The sequence below is a fragment of the Pomacea canaliculata genome, linkage group LG5 (genome assembly GCF_003073045.1).
Source record: "Pomacea canaliculata isolate SZHN2017 linkage group LG5, ASM307304v1, whole genome shotgun sequence".
Taxonomy (NCBI): Eukaryota; Metazoa; Mollusca; class Gastropoda; order Architaenioglossa; family Ampullariidae; genus Pomacea; species Pomacea canaliculata.
The window spans coordinates 1,519,175-1,539,307 of record NC_037594.1 but is presented as its reverse complement, the minus strand read 5'-3'; the positions used below and the strand labels follow the sequence as shown (position 1 = coordinate 1,539,307).

The following is a 20,133-nucleotide window of genomic DNA, read 5'->3' as shown; positions in this document are numbered from 1 at the left end:
GATTGATTTTTATTATTATCGCATTCTCAAATGGTACGATCCATTTAAAACCGAAAGTGACTTCTTTGACGTACTGTACCTATATTTGCTTTCATGTAGTCAAATAATATAAATAAAGTCTAGTCTTCCTATTTTAGCCTTCGTGGTTCAGTAGTTGTAGCTGTCGAAAGCAAAAGTCGTCGGAACGTGAATGTCTCTCTTCAACATCGACCGCTCATTCTGGGTAAGGAAAACAGTAGAATAAACTCATAAAAATGTGTTATTTTTAAGAAAACTGTATGGCTTGATTAAATTATGGATTACCTTGTTAACAAAGATGAGGAACTAAGTCAATTTGATTAAGTGCAGGAAGGACTGCTGTGCTGGTAATGTTGTGTACACTGTTGGATCATCAAAGATAAAAAATATATATTGGCTACTGGTTATAACATATAGACATCGTCGTCAAAAATTGTGCATGTGTAAAGAAAGATATGAACCATATTTTTTTTTATTCCGGCACAAAATTTTATTTATGGTTATAGATTCAAAAATTATCTGTCAAAAACACCCACCCACTCACACCTTTGCGTTTTCTCTAGTCCTTTTCTCCGTTACGACATCCCCACGACCCTCCCATGCAGACAGTAGAAATACAGTTTTGTTACGGATTGACTGGGTTTGTATTCTTTCGTTTGATTGTTGTTTCCATTTCAGGATTACCCATTTGTTGAAAGCTAAGCATAAATTGTACTCCATTTAAATTGCTTTGCAAGATGAACCAGATGGTAAGTGACAAGACTGATCGAATGAGGGAAAGAAGATATTGTGTGTGTGTGTGTGTGAGAGAGAGAGGAGTAGAAAAGAGAAACATACAGAACTGTGGAAAGGGAAGACTGAGAGACAGACACGACCAGGAAAGAAAGGAAAATATAAAATAAGAAAAACATGAGTGACAAAGGCATACAGGCATGTTAGCACAAGCATATACATGTGTATGTTCTCTCTCACACGTACAGGCATTCTCACACAATACCTGCACACAAAAACTCTCTCTCTCTCTCACACACACACACAAAATTAAATCCCTCCCCCGCATAATCACACAATGATACAGTGACAATTCTTTATCATTAACAAGGATAATAACATAAGAAAAGTTCATTTTTTTCACCATAAAGAGGAAGAAATAGGTTTAACGGCAAAAATAGGGGGACGGGCAGACAAAAGAAAGAAAAGTGTCAGTAGAAAACATAGTCATGTCTTTTCATTATCTAAGGAATGCAAGAGAAGCAGCTCAGCACCTCAATAGAAATCCTGAACAATTTTGGTTGATGTTTTGTACTTGTGACTGGTTATTGCATTGCTCCATTAATAGTGTTATATGTGTATATATTTATATGCAATGCTCTATGAATGTAAAGTAAATGTAAAGTTTTCCTAAGAATTTTGTATACTTGGCAGGCATCAGTGATTGTGGTAACAAATTTAAATCCTGAGACCAGAGACAATGCCATTGAATTCTTCTTTAGCAACAAACGACGCAGCAGTGGAGGTCCTGTTGTTCAAGTGGACAGATTAAACAAGTCCTGTGCTCATGTTCATTTCTCCAGCTCATTAGGTATGTATTTAGCTCATCGGAGAATTAACTATTTGATCAGAAATACAGCTCATCAAGCATGTGGATGGCTCTCTAGAAGTGTATCTGCAAATTAAAAAGTATCAAAGACAATAAAATTGGATTTCATGTTCATATGTTCAGTCACCTAACTCATGACTACCTTGGATAATACATGAGTTTTTTTATACTTTAAGCATTATGAAATAATTATTTGTTTATACATATTGTTCTTTTTTTTTGTTCTGACCAAAACTTTAAAAGCATTTTATCACATATGTATCACTGATATAACTAGGTGGAAGCTGATAGGAAGAAATCTTTTTTACATGCAAGTAAGGCACAGTGCTGTTAAGCTTGCATATGAAACTTTTTCTTGACTTGTGACGGCCCAGTGGCTAATTTGTTGGACTGGGTAGACCTTCTATTTGTTTACTGACCCATATCAATGCCCATCGCTCAGTGGTCAGACATAAACTGATCATGACACCAAGGTAGATATGTTATTTCTCATACTAGATGTTGTGTTTTTAAGTCCTTTTATTTACCGTGGTATATATTGAGTTACCTTTCTGTTTGGTTAACTATTTATGTGACATTTAATACCTTGGTGGCTTTTCCCCTTGCAGATGCTCAGCAAGTAGTTGATAAAGGATCTCATGTCCTTGATGGTTTTCCTCTTGATGTCTCGTTTGAACAGACTTCATCTTCAATCAGACCTTCTTCACAAGTTGATGTGGACACCAGGCTGACAAATGATGAGAGCTATAGCTTGTCAGCAGATATAAAATATTATATGGGTCAAAGATATGAGACACAATATGATAGATATCAAAGATATGAGACAAAATATAGAGCAGACCATGAGCAACATAAGGCTACAGACAGAGATAAGGCAATGTGTGCCTCAAGTCAGTTTGCCACCAGCCACAATACATTGTTTTCTAACAGAGGTGATAAGGAAATATGTATGGAGGTAGATGATAATGACAGGGAATATAACCAACCAGTGTACAGCTGGGATTCAAAAAGTGGCATGAAGCATGAAGGACTCAAATTTCAAGAGGAGAGGCTTAACAGGCAAGCATATCCTGTGCAAGAGAAATCTTCAAAAGTACTAGATGATAAGATGAATGCACCAGAACAAAGTTTCAACCACAGATCACTAGATAAAGAGGAGGATGTAGAAGATCTTTTGCGTAGAATCACAAATCTTCAACTCCCCAATGACATGACAAAAGGATCCAATGCACAGATCAAGCTTCAGCAAGCAGATAAGACAGAAAGGGTCGAAGGTCAGATGATTATCTTCAAAGACGAAGTTATCTCCAACTTAAAGCCAGCCCAGATTAAGATTCTTTCATTGCCACAGGTTTGTCAAAAGTTTAAGGAGAAGTGGACAAGTCTGACATTTGAGGTGGACCACAGAAACCTCCAAATGAAGCTAAAAGCTCCAGAAAATATAGTAATGTTGATCAAGGGGGATGTCCTGTCTTTTGTCACAGCTGTGTGTGAGAGACAGATATCACTGACACCAGCAAAGGCAAAAATGTTCTCCAGCACTCATGCTCAAGACTTTATCCAGGCTAAGCTTGAAAAAAGAGGGCTGGTTTGTTGGTGGGCAGTGGAACATTCTGACTCCCTCTCTATGTGTAGTCACATGCAGGATGTTAGAGAGATTCAGGAAATTCTTGAGCATGCATTCAGGGAAGAGACTATCTCCCTTGATGATGATAAGATGGCAGTTGTGAAGAGTGTAGCCTGGCAGGCATTTGTAAAGAAAGTGGAACATCCAGAAAGAGGAACGTTGCCTTCTCCTAAGCTCATTTTGAATTTGTCTCTAAAGTCTGTTACAGTTGTTGATGTTGTAGAAGACTTTGCCAGAACCTATCATGATGTGAAGTCTTTCTTCAACAACAACAGACTGGAGGAGATCAAAATAAAAATCGATGTGGACAAACAGAAATTCCTTAAACAGTTCTACAAAGAAGAGCTGAAAGAGCTTTGCAAACAAAAAGATGTGACTTTAAATTTGGACAAAGATGCTTGTGTGGTCGTCAGGGGTCTCCATGACAATCTGTCAATCATAAGTGAAGAAATTTCTCAACTCATGCAGTCTATCAAAAGTGAACAGAAGACATTTGAAGGTCCTGGAATTGTCAGGTACTTCAGCAGCCAGCAAGGACAGGATTTTTTAATGAACACAGGAAATATTATGGGTTGCCTAGTAACAACATCCTTTGATCAGACTAAGACTGACCACGAAAAAAGTGGATCTGGCAGGAGGAGGCACAGACCCATAGGAGACAATGGTAATTCTAGTCCAAAATCTGACGATAAGTTTACCTGAGACCATTTTCAGGGTATGCCAATATTTAGTTCAGCAATACAGACCTTGTCAATGATAGCTTAGTGATGCATGGCACAGTTGTTTGTCTGACAGGAAAATGCACATTAAAAAAACATTAAAAAACCAATCAAACCAAGAAATAGAATTTTGAGAGCAATTCAGATAGAAGTGTTGTGGTATTCATAAAAGATATTCATGCCAAGATGCTATCTTCCAAAATGCTACAAACACAAATCAGGTTGCAATATTGTCATGTCATGCAGATTCATTTGCTACACATGATGCGAGCTCAGGAGACACATCCGATGCTCCAATACGAATCATCTCCGGAGATCTTGCCAATTCAAAAGTAAGAGATATCTACTGTGATATATACTGTAATCACTATACTGATCTGTAATCTGTAATTGCAAGTGACTGGCAGTCCAGAATTAAACAAAATTAGAATCCTATGTTATGTTAAGAATTTGTGGTGTCTGTTAGTGAGTGGTGTGCAATATTTTTGGCTGTTTTACTTTTGTGTTAACTGAGGAGTACTGCTGTTGCAGGCAGATGTAATTGTCAGCACAGCACACCCCAGCCTGGACTTGCAAAAAGGTGTGCTGTCACGGAGCATCCTGCAGCATGGTGGTGATGCCATTCAGCAGGAACTGCAAGACTATTTTCAGCAGTATGGCTCATCACAGCTTGGAAAATTGGTTGAGTCTTCAGGCGGAAACCTGCACTGCAGACGAATATTTCATTTAAGTCTTCCTGTTTGGCAGAAAGACAGGGGACAGGTATATTCATATATTCTTGAAGTTGCATTTTTCTGTCGTATTTATGAAAAACTTATCTAATCTATCTTATCTATTAGCTCATCTGATCACAGAACAATCAAACTGCACAAACTTTCTTTTTCTGCACCAGCTCTATTTTTGAGGTTTATTTGATTACAGTTTACCAAATTGTTGGAGTGCTACACTTAGTAAACACCTATAAGAAGAATTGGCATTGAATTATACTTTGAGTTGCAAATGTATATGAAGTGATTGTTTAGCTATAGAGACAAAAACTATCAGATCAGCAGGTGTTCCAAGTGCAGATTATATTGTCAGTTTATCAGATTAAGTACATATTTACCACCTGGATCATCTGCATTTATTTTATTCAACAACTACTAATTATACTCAATTAATCATATACTCAATTAAAAAACCGGTTACTTAATCCCCAGACACTTCATCCCCGACACTTCATCCCCTAGACATTTAATCCCTAAGCACTTCATCCCCGACACTTAATCCCCAGGCACTTAATCCTTTATAAAGCATTATGTAGTGCTTCTGTCAAAGAATTGAATTAGAATACGTCATCCCCACACACTTATTCCTGTATAGAGCAATAAGTGATTTCTAATCACTGATTCTTCTATAAAGCATTGTTTAATGCCTCTATAACACGAACAAACAACTCTGTGGAGGGTTGGCATCACGCCCTTCAATCTCTCTTCTCCTGTCATCACCCTACAATGTGAACATTCCTTGAAGGTCTACGTAAGGATTGTCAGCTACACAAGGCGTCTGTTCTACAATCATGCGCCGGCACAGAGAAAAGTCCAAAGAGGAAATACGCTGAATTAGCCAGGAGAATTAGCAACATAGAGATATGAGACAATGGATCGTCTTCTGTACCTCCGATCATTAGCTTACCTTTCATATTGATTAACAACAATTACCTCGCGAACACTCAAGAACAATTTTCATATCATATTGTTGAAGAACATTAAATTTACCAGCTTATATGAACTTTAACTCATGCTGTAGATGTTCAAATGACGTTGAAGTTAATAGCATGATTTGAATTTGAATTATTTGAATTTCAATTAAATTTTTCGCTGACTTCATAATTTTTATAGTTAAGGATTTAGTTTAGGGATTAAGTGTCTGGGGATGAAGTGCTTAGGGATTAAAAATCTAGGGGGTTAAGTGTCTGGGATTAAGTGACAGGGAACCTAAAAAACTACACCTTTCAGCTGATTAAAACAGCCATCAGGCATATGCAATCAAACACAATGAGACTGAACAAAGACACATTACATTACCTCATACAGTGTTCAGCTTGTTCTATTTGTATATGATCTCTACAGGTATTGAAGTCTGCAGTTTTGGAGTGTCTTGACAGAGCACATGAGAAGAAAGCTAAGAGCATATCTTTCCCCACTTTGGGTACAGGCAAGTTGGGGTACCCGAGTCACGTGGTAGCAGATATTATGTACAGCACAATAAGTAAATGGTTCCACAGCCACAGTGACAGCTGTTTGAAAGATGTTCAAATCATTGTTTTCTCCAAGGACAGACAGAGTATGGAAGTGAGTCAACACTTCACTCATTTGAGCTGATTGGTAAAAACTAAAGTCTCAGAGCTTATGAGAGAGAGGGTGGGGAATGCATATGGATGGTATATGTGCTGATGTGATTTTTATGTATATATATATATGTGTGTGCATGTGTATATGTGATGATGTTATGCATATATATCAATATATGTGAAAATATATATCTTTGTGTGTAGATTTATGTTTCTGGTTAGGGTAAAGTATTTTTTATTTACTTTGTTATGTTTAACAATGTTATTACTTTGTGATTCTGAAGGCTTTTAGGAAAGTAGATAAAGGGAGTACCTTGCACCAAGCACTCTCAGGCCAAGAAGATCGGGATCATGGTGGTAGACACAAAAGTAAGTCAGACAGAAGTGGTGTCGAGATAAATGGTGCTGAAAATGGGTGAATCATTAATTGCTTTTGCCTTTTCTTTCAAAATCAAGTTTAAAGTAACATGGATAAAATCCATTATTCAGACATTGGTGGTTAACTGGGAATTTGTGATGTTTTGTGGACTGCACATTTTAAAATTGTTATCCCTGGAAAGCCTGTAGGCTTTGAAATGGAAAAAAACAAAACGAGTGCATTTTAATGTAGAAAAGTGATTATCAAAAAAAAAAAAAACTACCTACATTGTGGACCAAAATGTAGTATGTTAAATATAATAGATTAAAGATAGTAGATTAGACATAGTAGATTAGATATAGTAGATTATAGTAGATAAAGAGTACAAGTTTAAATAGAATTCATCTGCCTGCATAAATACTTTTGGCACCCCTGTATACCATAGAGAGGAATGTTGGTGATGGTTGATGCACTGACACAATGTGTTGTAGGTCACAGCCAGTCTCAATCATCATATAGAGGCCGCACAAGGTGGACATCAGTAGATATGAAAATCTGGTCTAAGACACAAGAAGCTGTTGACAAGATGATAGAGAGAATAGACCGCCATATTAAGGAGAGTCAGACTACAAAGAATGAAAAAGACAAGATCATTTGCAGCTTCTCAGCTCAGCAGGTACCACTGCTTATCTTGTTGATTCTCCCAGCTTAGAAAAACTTATAGGTTTACGGTATTCGTATTTGTGAAAGTTTTTTTTTTAAAAGGTGAAAATTAATTCAAGTGGAGTGAGTGGAGAGAGTCACGAATCTGTGTTTTTGTGTGTGTGCTTGTGTGTGTGCAGGCATGCCACAGGCATAGAGATCAATGCTTAGGCCTTTTTGGGTATTCTTATATGCTTTGCAGCAATCAGCAGTAATGGATCTTCAGAAAAAACATGAAGTTGCCATTGAACTTGACACACACCATGGGGTTGTCAGAATCACAGGCTTTGAGCGTAATGTGTTGGAAGCATTATCTGCAGTCAAAGATATCAAATTTGATGCCAGCAAACACCGCACTGTTGCAGTTGAAATGCTGGCGGTCCGCTGGCAGTATCAGGTGAGTAAGGACAAGTATAAAGACTTTGACTCAGAGCACGTTTTGGAAATTGAGGCCGCCTACAAGAAGAAAGAGTCTGCTGTTGTTCTTACTGACAAGCAAGGAAGGCGTTATAAAATTGTTTTCAACGAGAAAAAGGAGTATTTCTTAGATGACAAGAGTGCTCCCCCAATTTCAGTTCGTCGTAGGGACATTTTGGAAGGTAATGTATAAATTCTAGTGCTCTCTCTCTCACACACAAACATTCATAAGCGCACATTTGTACACATGCACACTTAGCGACAGGATGGTATGAATTTAAACAGACAAGAATTGTAGAAATAGTACTAGATCACAAATATCTTCACAGAGAGATGCAGAACATATTGCAGAAAATGAAAAAAATGAAAAGTGGGATGTGGACAGTATCCAGCACTTAGTTAATGTTGAAATGTACATGAAACAATTTCATGTCATGTGCTCATGCTCATCACTTGGAATCTGCTCATGCCCATCTTTTCTTTATATTCAAGATATTATCACTAATATATTCATAGAATCTTTTTTCCTCTGTCTTATATGCATGTGTGCTTGTATGAACACAAATGCAAACAGAAAAAGCTCAAGAGATCCCTCTACCTCATCACTGGGATCCTATGAAGGGGAACAAAGTACAGCTGGTGACCTTGAAACCGTCTTCTGGAGAATATAAACGAGTGCTCCAGCACTTTGGGGGCCAGCCTGTCCAGAAGGTGAGCTTTGAAGACTGAGCTGGAATCAGTATAAGGACTACAGCATATTGACCTCTAATGTTAAAACAGATCGAAGGATCAGTAAATTTACTTTGAGTGTTATAATGAACCAGTGCATATCCCTTTTAAAGAACTTTTACATACCATTAAAGTAACAAGGAACCCCAAAACCTTTGCTTCCAAGTTGTTTGGACTGTCTTTGAGAGAGGTGGCAAAATAATATTTGCAAATAATCTGATTTTGGGGTTGATGCTAGGAATCCTGGGGTCTAATCTCACATTGTGTTTGCTTAGGCAATGAAACTATATTTTTAGTGTTTTCAGCAGTTTTGAGTAGTTTTGTAGTTTTGCAATTACTCAAAGAATTAAAAAAAAATTCTTTCAGATTGAACGTGTGCAGAACCCAACCCTCTTCCAGCAGTACAAGGTGAAGAAAAAGGAGCTGGAGATTCACAACCCCCCTGGCACTGAAAATGAGAAGAGGCTCTGGCACGGCACTGACTCCAGAAGTGTGGACAGCATAATTACTAATGGCTTTAATCGGAGCTACTGCGGCAAAAATGGTGTATAATAATTGAACATTAAATTACCCTTATATTCTGTATACAAGTGTCTGAATGAAAGACAGACACAAAGATGGTGTATGTGGATGAATTTAAAAAGAAAAATTTAAACAAAGTGGACTGTCATACTCATCATTGATGAAGATGGGTGTAAAATATACATATAAAAATGCTTATATATGTATATATACCACTCACTGATAATTTAAAAGTAAATTTTATGTCATGGTTTAGTTAATAATGGAATGCTTGATGTTGTGAATAGTTTTTATAAACATGGATCTAATTCCTATCTGCAGGCACAGCATATGGTGATGGAGTTTACTTTGCCACAGATGCAAATTACTCTAGAGGCTTTGCTAGAGATGGAAAAATGTTCCAGGCACGAGTCCTAGTTGGGCAGTCGTCACCAGGCCAAGCTGGCTTAAAAATGCCACCCCTCAAACCTAGCACAAACCGACCCTACGACTCTTTGAGTGGACCAGGCATGTTTGTTCTATTCCATGACTCTCAGGCCTATCCAGAATATCTTCTTACTCTGTGACAAAACACTCCGAAACATGCACAGCCTTTGATGAACTAATTCTGGATGAGAACGCAGGTCAGCCAAATTGAAAAAGCTAGATATTGTGTAATAGAAGTGACTGTCAGCTATTGACACTTCAAACTCTTTGTAAACATGTGTGTTCAATGATCGATGGCAATACGTTTTCAACAGTTCTGCAGTGTTATAACAGTTGCTGGTCGATTTTATAGTTTGCATAATTATTTACGCAATCTTTGTTTTTAAAAGTTGTTGATTATTACTCTACTTATGTTGTTAAAGCTTTATGGCGTGTTTGATGAGCAGTTATTAAAGAAAACACACCGATTTCTAATGTCAGACAAATCAATCTTTCCAAAACTAGTTTTTATAAATGTATTTTTCATCTGAAATGCATATCAGAGGTTACAGTAGGTGTGTAAATATAGTGCTTTTGATTATGTGGCTAGATATAATTATGGAATATGTATGCCATGTGTGTATCTCTGTGTGTGTGTAGATATATATACACAAACACACAAGCAATCAAAATCACACAAGCTGATTCCTTACAGTTACTAAACCAAAGTGTATTTAACAAAACCAAATAGGAATAAAACCATCTAAGGATCTGAAATTATAACAACTACTCCACAGTAACGAGCACTGAAGAACTCTAAAAGTTGGTATGAACTGAAAAATGTGAAATTCATTGGTACCATCATTAAGTTACAGTATATAATACTGGTACAAAATTTAAAAAAAATTAAGGAGATGGTACGAATAAAGGAAAATCATTGTTGCTGTCTAATAGTTTTCTTTTGTGATGTGCATGTTTTGCATTAACAATTTGAATTATTTATGTCTCGATGCTCAGAGTAAATTAGTGAATGGAGATTGTGAATATCTGAATATGGCAGTTGTCAGTGAAAGCTCTTCCATAAAATGGTGATGAAATAAGGGAGACAATTGAACACCGTAGACTTGATAAGCCCTGGGATATAATGTGGAAAGTCAACTAAACAGATTGATACACAAAAAATTTATATAAACGGATAGAGATACTGCGGAAAGACAAAAACCTACGACTTCTTAGTAACAGCAGCAGCAGAAGGTAGAACGCTATAAATAAGGGACATAACCACTTTATGTGTTAATTTTATAGACTTAGGTCCCTTTAATTGATCGTTCTGCCTAATTTGTTCTAAGTGTAAGAATGAAGATTGTATTCTTTGGGCATCTCAACATACATAATGGAGGTGTATATTGCTATCGATTAATTGATGAAAATATGAATTAATACACAATAAATGTATGAAACACTGGGTCTGACTGCCGCAGCTAGGTAAACAGCAAGTTTAGTTTCCAGGAAATAGAAACCGAAAGTATACAGGGGGATCAGGTATTCTGCTTTTTCATGAAGTTGGCTGTAGTCGCCTCTTGTGTGTTATTGGGGACCTGGATTTTCCAAACAAGTGCAACCTGGGTGAGTGTTATCTGTAGAGTGATACCTGACTCTAGTCCCTTGTTTATCGTCTTTATCAGGTAAGAGATCGAGTTATATTTCTAGTCTGTTTCTGGATTCAAACGATGGTCCTGCGAGTTGTATGCGGTTCTGTCAGACCAAAATACCCCAGTCGCTACTTCATGGTGACTGAGCATTTTGTATAGAAATCAACTGTTCTTTGGCTATTTCAAAAGTTTATGATTGCAGTGTAGGCTCGTTGTTTCAAACAGTGGTGCTCTGAATGTTTTGAACAGTTTTATATGTTCTCAGCTATTAGCCACACTCAGCTGGTTCATTCATTCATTGTTGTGCCATTTTTAATGTCCCACGGGACATGACGTGGGCAGTGAGCTATTTTTAGGTGGAAAAACATGCAACACTACTTCAGAGCAGCTTGTCGATCATGCGTGTCAATATGGATGCACTCCTTAGACAGGTGTTTCCAGTGCTATTTAGCGCAATTCTTTAGCTCTAATCCCAGGTTCCGTGACTTATCTATCAGTTTGATCATCAGCCCACTTTGTGTTTCCTGTATAGGTCTTACGTCTAATGTGCTCTACTATAACGAATATTAAACTCTGGATTATTTTTTCTTAATTCGCAGAAGCCTGTGTCTGATGTTCAAGAATGCCTGGGCCTGACATTCGTATTATCTCCGGAAATATCGCTTTGACGAAGGTGAGAAACCTCGATAACAGAAATTGTTTTCAGATTATCTAACCTTAGAAAAGAACCCAAGTTGAAGTTTCAATTGTATCTCAGGAGATGTTTTAATGTAACCTCAAAGATTAGACCCCTTCCTGTGTTCAGGTATGAACGTCAATAGTTGCGGGCCGAACAAAAGGGTGAGCAAGGAGTATTCGCTAAGATTTTCAGTAAACCCCTATTTTTGAAAAATATGGCACTCGAGTAGGTCTTTAGTATAATCAGGGCTGCAAGTGTCTTACAGTTTAACTCAGAACTGAAATTGTAGTGTACACTATTCCTTTATTTGATTCCTCTAATAGATATCTAGTTGCCCTGTGTTTTTCGTCTGTGAATGAAGGGCACTGTTGTTGCAGGCAGATGTGATCGTGAGCACAACTCACCCATGTCTAGACCTTCGTAAAGGAATTATGTCCCGCGTCGTGCTGCAGCATGCAGGTGACTCAATACAGAAGGAACTGCAGACATACCTGGTGGCATACGGCCGTCCTCAGCTGGGACAGGTGGTGTACACTTCGGGTGGGAAACTGTCCTGTCAGCATCTGTACCACCTGAGTCTTCCCACGTGGCAAGATGATAAGGGTCAGGTAAGAATGTTTGCCTGCTCGAAATGGCTTAACTCTAGATCTCAAGTTTAAAGCTTGTGGGTGATGTCACAAACGGGTTACTGAACATGAACAAGTTCAGTATAGGTTATGTTTGATATGTGGCCAAAATTCACAGTTTTTCTTTGAGTTTTGAAAAACGTTGGACGTGTGTCATCAAAGACATTTTCTTGTCAAAATTTTACAGGATCTTGCTTCAAAACCTGCAAATGAAGTAAAATAAGCTGTGAACTGGCTGTGAACTTTATACTGGTAGTTATTTATACATTGCTGACGTCATCAGCAAGTGATTTCCCAACATTCTCTCCAATTAGTGACTTTTAACAGGAAAAGGAGGATAGAGAAACACGACATAGGCGTCGAAACGGTGTAATGTACCTAAGTGCAGCAATAGCTAAGGTAACCCTGAATACTTCTGTGTCAAAGAAAATTACCAACTGCGTGGTGCCCTCACAATTCTTTCAAAAATTTCCTCTCAACAGGTCTTGCAGCGTGCGATAGAGAAATGTTTGGATCTGGCAGGGAACCAGAACGCGAACAGCATAGCCTTCCCTACTCTTGGGGTGGGTTTCCTGGGATACCCTCCTGATGTTTCTGCCTCCATTTTATTTACAACAATTAACTCCTGGTGCCTAAAGAACAACGCCGCCTGTCTGAAAGAAGTGCTGCTTGTTGTCTTTTCTCCAGACACCGTATCACTGAACGTAAGTCTGTCAAGCAGTTTTTTTAACGGCAAGTGCATTACAAACACTTGTATCACTCTTATAAAAAGTTTCTTCCCCATCTACTAGTATTTCTGTTTTTTTTTTTTTTGCTCTCGTGCCTTTGACATAGTTAAGATAATTTACTAAGGGAATAAAAATTAAAGTTAAAGACCAAAAGCCATTAACAAACGCAGTGCATTTGTATAAATAAAATAATAAACAACATATTCTTTGTGTCTCAACAGGTCTTTAACTCTGAGGCAACGAGATTTCTCCAGCAACAGCAAGGTTGGAAATGTTAGAGCTTCATTTTCGCCATCCTTGTCGGTGTCATTACATGATGGTCTCCATTTAACACCATAGTCATATCTAATGTCTTAAGAGTAATAATTTAAAATTAATTATTCACTTCATAATTAAATGTATGGGAACTATTATTAGTTTAGTTAGAATTCTTTGAACATAATCTAAACTACTACTATTTTTGTGAAGTAGAACTTCTACCTTAAGTGTTCTCACGGATAATAATAGCTAATCTAATTAAACCCATTAATGTAGAAGCTGCACATGAGAAAGCTAAGAAAGCAGGCCCAAACACCCTCTCTCCATTGTAAAAAAATAACTCGGGTAGAATGCACATTGTGCACACAGTCCATAAGGGTACACCAAGGGGTGAACATATTAAAGCCAAGGAAACTGAGTCAAGAAAACAAGACAGTTTGTCAATAAAATCGACTTGCACACTTAAGGATTTGTTTTAAACAAAACAGACTGGCTTGTTTATATTATATGCTATGTCTGAATGGTGAAGGATTGTGTAGTGTACAGCTTTGTGTGTTCAGGTGGGGCACTTGGTTGTATAACACTTGGATCAGCAGCACCTGCAGGCCAGTTTCAAGCTCAGAGTGTGAATCCCCTTCAGAACCCGGCGACAGTTGGACAAGGAAGGACAGGTAATAAGTTTGTCGGTGGTGTGTGAATTACTATGGAAACCATACATTCAACTATTATTATAAGCACACATAGTGGAAGCTGGAATATCCTCACCACTTCTGTCCTCCCATAACTCAATCTTTTTCCACATCATTTCTTCCTACCTCCTCATCTACCTCTGTGTTTCTCTATCTGTACTGAATGAATGTGTTTTTAAGAATGAAAAGTGTCTTTGAATGACCTCTGTGGTTTGTAATAAATGTCATGTTGAATATTGCACTTATTGAATTAAAAATAGTTTGTCGGTTGTATCAACGTGCACACCAAAGTCTATATTGAGAATCAGATTTAAAAAGTGGCTTGTTCACACAATGTTTTATGTCACTGCAGTAGAAAAGTTTCTGTAGTTGCAGCTTTGTGTGTTCAGGAGCACTGGGTCTTCTAGCATATCGGCCACCCCAGTTTCAAGCTCCGCTTGTATTTCAAGCTGCAAACCCAGTTACAGTTGGACTCGCAGTGGCAGGCCACCAGCAAGCAGGACAGTTAGGACGTGAGTGATCTTCTGATTTTCTTCCAGCAACACTCGCTTCCTACTGTTCTCTCACTCCCTTTACAAAGCCTAACAAAATATCATTTCTTGCCATTCTGGAAAAACTATTTTAAAAGCCAATCCCTTGTTAAATTTATTAAAAGACTGTATTTATGGTTGATATAAAACGTATTATTTTTAATATTAAACATACTAAAATGCCGGGCAACTCGCTCATATCACAGGTTCATCTCCACCCCAGGGCAGACAGCTCCAACACAAATCGCGCCCGACGATCAGAATCATCTCTGGAGAAATCGCAAAAGCATCTGTAAGAGAAAAACAATCAGAGATTGCACCGTTTTCTTCTTCATCCAGGCACCCCTAGCTTCTCTTGTACTTAGCCTCAGAAAAATGAAAATAACCATAAGTTCTCAATACTCTGACAAACGAATATATATATTAAATTTAATAAGGTAGTCTCCAGACAACTGACAAATGTTGAAACAACTAATCCTTACTATTTCGACATTTATGTTACTTGCAAATTATTCCAAATACAAAATATTGATGCGGATTTATAGAAAGAAAAGAAAGAACATTCGAGAAGTCAGATCCAAAGTCTGCAGACCATATGTACACCTGTTGCAGGTAGATGTCATCGTTAGCACAGTTCCCCCAGGTCTGAACATGCTGAAAGGTGTCATGTCGAGGAGTGTGTTACAACTTGGAGGTAACTCGATACAGCAAGAACTGCAGGCATACCTCATGACACATGGGTGTGCTCAGATGGGCAAGGTGGTGTGCACCTCGGGTGGACAGCTGCAGTGTCAGTATGTGTACCACCTGAGTCTTCCCGAATGGCAATCTGACAACGGCCAGGTAAAAATGTCCGGAAAAGCTTGATAATTTTCTTGTCTCGAAGCAACTGTAGGACACTTTCGATCATGTTAAGTTCAATTGAACTTTCAGAGGTCATAGTTCCAATGATCATGTAGGTTTATAATTCTAATTTGAGATTCAGAATTGCTCATTTTCGCACACACACACTTTGGAATATAAAACACGTATTCCTCCATTTCTTCCTTTGGTGATCTTAACATACACATAGTATATCTTGATTCTACTCTGTGCATAATCCATGTTTTCCGAGCTCTGTAAAGATAACGATTATAAACAGTTCACTGATCTTTAGTTTAAAAAACTTCTACTTTAGTGTTTGCACGAGCAATTATAAATTTAATAAATTATTTGTATGTTTTTCTTAGGGTGAGGTTGCCTGTCATACACTCTTTATTCTTTGCCACCTACCAACTTGTTTGCTTGTTTTTTTCAGACACTAAAATCTGCTGTAAAGGAATGTCTGGACACGGCGAAACAGCATGCCGCAAAAAGCATTGCGTTCCCCACCCTGGGTGCAGGCTTCCTGGGGTACCCACTCCATCGAGTGGCCACGATTTTGCTGAACTCCATATACTCGTGGGTCGACAGACACCGTGGCTGTCGCCTGCAAGAAGTTCAGATCATAGTCTTCACCAAGGACACGGCCGGCCTGCAGGTGAGTCGCTGTGTGGTGCTGTCTGGACACAGGTTGGGATGGTTGTAGGAGGGGTTAGTGCGCCACTCTCATCAACTTTTGTCAGTGCCTTCGGTCTTCCCTTGTTCCGGGTGTTAATGAGAAGATCATCTATGATCTGACCAACAATCTTCTAATATTTTGTAACATTTCTGGAAGCAAAACATAAAGCCATAAGCTTATGATTTCCAAGTATTTTCCTTGTAAAAAAGGGAGAGCTTATTTTTTCTCTAACTTAAGAAATCTGTTTTCTATTTCCTTAGAAATCAGAGCAAACATGTCTTGTGTCTAAATTGTCAACAGCTACACTGATACTAAGGTGGAAATAGTTCAACAGTGATCAGTTTTAACTTTGAGAGCATTAAGACTATAGAGGAAGTCACGTGACGAGGCATTAGCCAATAGAAAGACGTCATTGCTTTGATGACAGGTCTTCACGGCGGTACAGGACAGTATTAATGACAGCAAGGGACTAACAAGGACAGGAAGTGGTCGCCAGAGTTCGAAGCAGAAGCAAAGTTCGAGCCCCCAAGCCCCACAAGCTACGAGTGGCAATGCGACAGGTTTGTTGAAGCATTTCCTTTGTGGTTGTAAGAAATTTCGTAGAAAACATACACACTGAATTAATTGTTTGAGAAAAGCATGAGCACAGAATTTCATCTCATTTTTTCTTTCTGGATGTCACTTATAGGAAGTGTGCATGCAAAGGACGAACTGAGATATGTTTAGTAAGCATGTTAGAGGTGGCTTCCAGGAAACTGTTTATAGGACCATTGTTTCAATACCATAAAAGTTGCCGTGTCAGAGTTCATGGGACTGGTCTTACCAGTGCTGTTGGGTATGTGCGTGTGTATGTGTGTGTGCGCGCGTGTGTGTGTGTACAGTTGTTTCCCAGCCAAGTCACTGGGAGCCAATGAACGGAGACAATGTCAAGTTGGTCGACTTGGATCCCTCCTCTACCGAATATCAGCAAGTTGTGGGTCTCTCTAGAGGAATGGCTGTGGAGAGTGTAAGTTACAAACAATTATTATAAACAAATAACTACAGATAATACCTTATGCTGCGATAATATTATAATAGCACTGGAAAAAATAATATTAACCAGCGACGACATCGCCATGGTAACGCCATACTTTTCATCACATGCCAAGCTGCCAGTTGTATAAAACTATATCATATAAAATTATTTATTGAAATACAATACAAAACCCTGACCATATAATGTCTTGAGTTGCAGACAGAATGTAGCTAGCTTAGCCTCACAGTTAGCTAAGTTTTTATATGTTTAATAAGTCAATTCAATCCAGTAGGGGTCAGGGAGGATGAAACAGCTTCACAAAAAAGATGAAATATATATTTAGTTTTTTTAAAAACCAAGGTACTATCCCTGTCCTTGGCCCAATTTTTAGGTGACAATATCCATCTTACACATAATCTCACAAATTAATGTCAGAAGTAAGGAGTGTCACCAAGAGTGACTTCTACATTATTCTCGGCTGAGCAGTTCTGGTTGTTTAAAACTGGAAAACAACAGTGAGGTACTTTGTTGTCAGATTCAGCGCGTGCAGAACCCAACCCTGTACCAGCAGTACAGAGCGAAGAAGAGAGATATGAAAATGAACAACTCATCCAACACAGCCAACGAGCAGCAACTGTGGCACGGCACCAACGCCGCAAACATCAGTAGCATCATCACTAACGGCTTCAACCGTGGCTACTGCGGACAGAACGGTCAGCATTTCAACTTTTATTTAGGAGACTGCAGCTGTTCTATATTTTATGCTAATATTCAGCTAATATCAAGTGCTCAAGGTGATAAGAAGCGTCGTGTTCTACATGATGAAATGCGTATTTATGAATTTCTAAGATATTATCATATGTGCCGATAATGATAAAATTATTTCTACCAGTAAGGCAATGTGCATGTACTTTGAAGTAGACAAGAATCCTTCCCAGAATAAATGAACAAACGAGAAACTAAATTTCAGCAAAAGCTCATGCTCAAGAAAATTCAGAAGAGGACAAAGTCACGTGATGCATTTTAAATGCTAACAATGTGATGGACCTCTTTGCTAGCATTTGGTGTGGAAGTGTGTGTGTGGTTTGTGTGTGTGTGTGTGTGATAGTGTGCGTGTCTGTGTTTGTGTTGGATGAGGTTTGGAAATAATCGCTCGGGTTTTTCTCTGCAGGCACGAAGTTCGGACACGGAGTGTACTTCGCGACTAACGCGGATTTCAGCAACAGTTACACACTCAGCGGTACTATATTCCTGGCTCTGGTGCTGGTAGGGGAATCTACCCCGGGTAACTCGCAGATGAGAGTCCCACCCAAGAAGCCAGGCTCGGACAGGCTGTACGACTCAGTGACCGGACCAGACATGGTGGTCATCTTCCATGACGCCCAGGCCTACCCACAATACCTGGTGACCCTGCAAACCCAGAGGTCTTGGACTAATCACGTGGTCCAAATGCCAGCAGCAGTGCCCATCAACCTGCCATCCAGTCCTAGCAGGGGGAATCCTTCATGGAATCCTGGAAATTCTAACAGTGGGAGCTTTGATAGTGGCGATTCTGATTATGGAGATAATGATGGTTGTGATTCTGATGACGGAAATTTCGGCTGAAGAAGTTTGGAGGGACATGGTGATTTTGATGCATATCACTATGAATCTGTTGACAATGAACATTCAAGTGCAAAATATTTGGTTCTTTAGTTTTGTTCCAAACTAAACAACCGACACTGGCTTTAGTATGGAGACACTTTGTATCAGCAAACACTGGACATTAAGAACATTTATGATGCCACAACATTGGTTTTTGATTCTGCCTAACGTGTAGTGCAATGATTTCTGTAATTAGTGTACTGTAACTCATATACTTATACAGTTTACAATCTCAAACACCTGGTAGAGAAGAATATCAAATATAGCATGTTATTTATTTTACTGTAAATACTTAGTTGTTGGTCTAAAATAACCCTTGGCGCTGAAGTTTGTCAAATATCTGCCTTAGAAATTGTTAAAACAGTTACTGTTACTGTGCTGGTGGATTAAATCTTTTTCTCAGAAGACTGTTTGTCTACGTTTTATTATTTTATATATTATTTAAATCTGTTGTTAATAACCCTAGGGAAGACAACTTGAGTAATCACAATGTCCAACATTCAAACACATAACAGTTTGACCATGAACCGGACACTTGGGCATGTCGAAACTTTTACATCTTCTGTTCGGGATCAACATAACCGACAACAATCATAGAACCAGCAAAATATACCGAGAATAGTATTCATGAGCTCAGACTCCTAGTAACACATGTTCTAATGACAAAAGAGTGTTAAGATATTGGAGCACATTACGGCTCCCACAAGGAGTGACATATAATTATAGTTTATAGTTTATTTATACAATGGACAGTGAAAATTACTGGCCAAACATGTACATAAGTGGGTGTTGACAAAACGAAGCATGCATTAAAAATGTGCATTAAGTGTAAAGATAGTGTTGGTGTGGAGACACAAAGGTACAGATGTTCAAAGTCTACTTTGCCTCAGAGCCCTGGATAAAACATAGTCACACGAGACTCCTATTGTTTTGTCAGTAAATTGTGAGCACAAGTCTGGTACATCTGAGAAAAACAATGCAGTACAAACTCCTATAACGATGTTTTGTCGATTCTCATTTTATTTGCTTTTTTCTTTGTTTCATTTTGTCTTACTTTCTTTCTTTTATATTTCTTTTCTTCATTTTTTTTTTCTTTTTGTGTTTCTTTCTTACTGTGTTTGTTTGTTTGTTGCTGTTTACACGACAAGTATCCGACAATGAGAGTATCAGTGAAGACAGTGTTAAGACAGATATTGCTACTCATAGAGAATGTCTCACATGGGCAGTGGAGAAAGAATTACTTGTTCTCAAGAATGGAGCATATTCCATAACATATTGCGCTGCAAGTTTCCCATTTTAGACACTCATCATACCAACCTCAACGAAGGAAGTAAAACTAGTCT

The 20,133-nt window shown here is 38.3% G+C and overlaps 2 protein-coding genes and 1 long non-coding RNA gene across 5 annotated transcripts; 2 read left to right on the top strand and 1 right to left on the bottom strand.

Annotated features, from left to right (window-relative positions):
- Window positions 1-69: 69 nt before the first annotated feature.
- On the top strand, window positions 70-10,368 carry LOC112564208. Its single transcript, XM_025238863.1, has 13 exons — window positions 70-223; window positions 697-767; window positions 1,444-1,600; window positions 2,227-3,909; window positions 4,211-4,296; window positions 4,496-4,726; window positions 6,076-6,297; window positions 6,581-6,665; window positions 7,146-7,330; window positions 7,559-7,955; window positions 8,348-8,484; window positions 8,869-9,046; window positions 9,346-10,368. The coding sequence occupies exons 2-13, from the start codon at window positions 756-758 to the stop codon at window positions 9,588-9,590; spliced, it is 3,618 nt and encodes a 1,205-aa protein (XP_025094648.1). The 5' UTR covers window positions 70-223; window positions 697-755; the 3' UTR covers window positions 9,591-10,368.
- Window positions 10,369-10,874: 506 nt separating this feature from the next.
- LOC112564213 (poly [ADP-ribose] polymerase 14-like) lies at window positions 10,875-19,197 on the top strand. 3 transcript variants are annotated; one of them, XM_025238875.1, is made up of 14 exons: window positions 10,875-11,055; window positions 11,681-11,754; window positions 12,138-12,368; window positions 12,869-13,090; window positions 13,336-13,387; window positions 13,933-14,043; window positions 14,451-14,573; window positions 14,798-14,883; window positions 15,204-15,434; window positions 15,889-16,110; window positions 16,559-16,691; window positions 17,013-17,137; window positions 17,682-17,859; window positions 18,318-19,197. In XM_025238875.1, the coding sequence occupies exons 2-14, from the start codon at window positions 11,704-11,706 to the stop codon at window positions 18,749-18,751; spliced, it is 2,199 nt and encodes a 732-aa protein (XP_025094660.1). In that variant the 5' UTR covers window positions 10,875-11,055; window positions 11,681-11,703; the 3' UTR covers window positions 18,752-19,197. The 3 variants fall into 3 exon arrangements, with proteins under 3 accessions (XP_025094660.1, XP_025094661.1, XP_025094662.1); XM_025238876.1 differs by having other exon boundaries at window positions 10,882-11,055; window positions 13,336-13,378; XM_025238877.1 differs by having other exon boundaries at window positions 10,980-11,055; window positions 12,142-12,368.
- Window positions 12,384-15,322, bottom strand: LOC112564229. Its single transcript, XR_003099182.1, has 3 exons — window positions 15,184-15,322; window positions 14,767-14,881; window positions 12,384-12,589 (listed from the first exon to the last, which is right to left on the bottom strand). It is a non-coding gene; the product is annotated as an uncharacterized LOC112564229 (long non-coding RNA).
- Window positions 19,198-20,133: the final 936 nt, after the last annotated feature.

Excerpts from the sequence above, each read along its gene's own strand:
- LOC112564208 (XM_025238863.1), top strand. Across the intron at positions 3,910-4,210 it reads CAGACCCATAGGAGACAATG|ATTCATTTGCTACACATGAT; the intron begins GTAATTCTAGTC and ends CATGTCATGCAG. Across the intron at positions 8,485-8,868 it reads GGGGCCAGCCTGTCCAGAAG|ATTGAACGTGTGCAGAACCC; the intron begins GTGAGCTTTGAA and ends AAATTCTTTCAG.
- LOC112564213 (XM_025238875.1), top strand. The coding sequence starts at position 11,704 with ATGCCTGGGCCTGACATTCGTATTATCTCCGGAAATATCGCTTTGACG. Across the intron at positions 14,574-14,797 it reads GCAAGCAGGACAGTTAGGAC|GTTCATCTCCACCCCAGGGC; the intron begins GTGAGTGATCTT and ends CTCATATCACAG. Across the intron at positions 17,860-18,317 it reads TGGCTACTGCGGACAGAACG|GCACGAAGTTCGGACACGGA; the intron begins GTCAGCATTTCA and ends TTTTCTCTGCAG.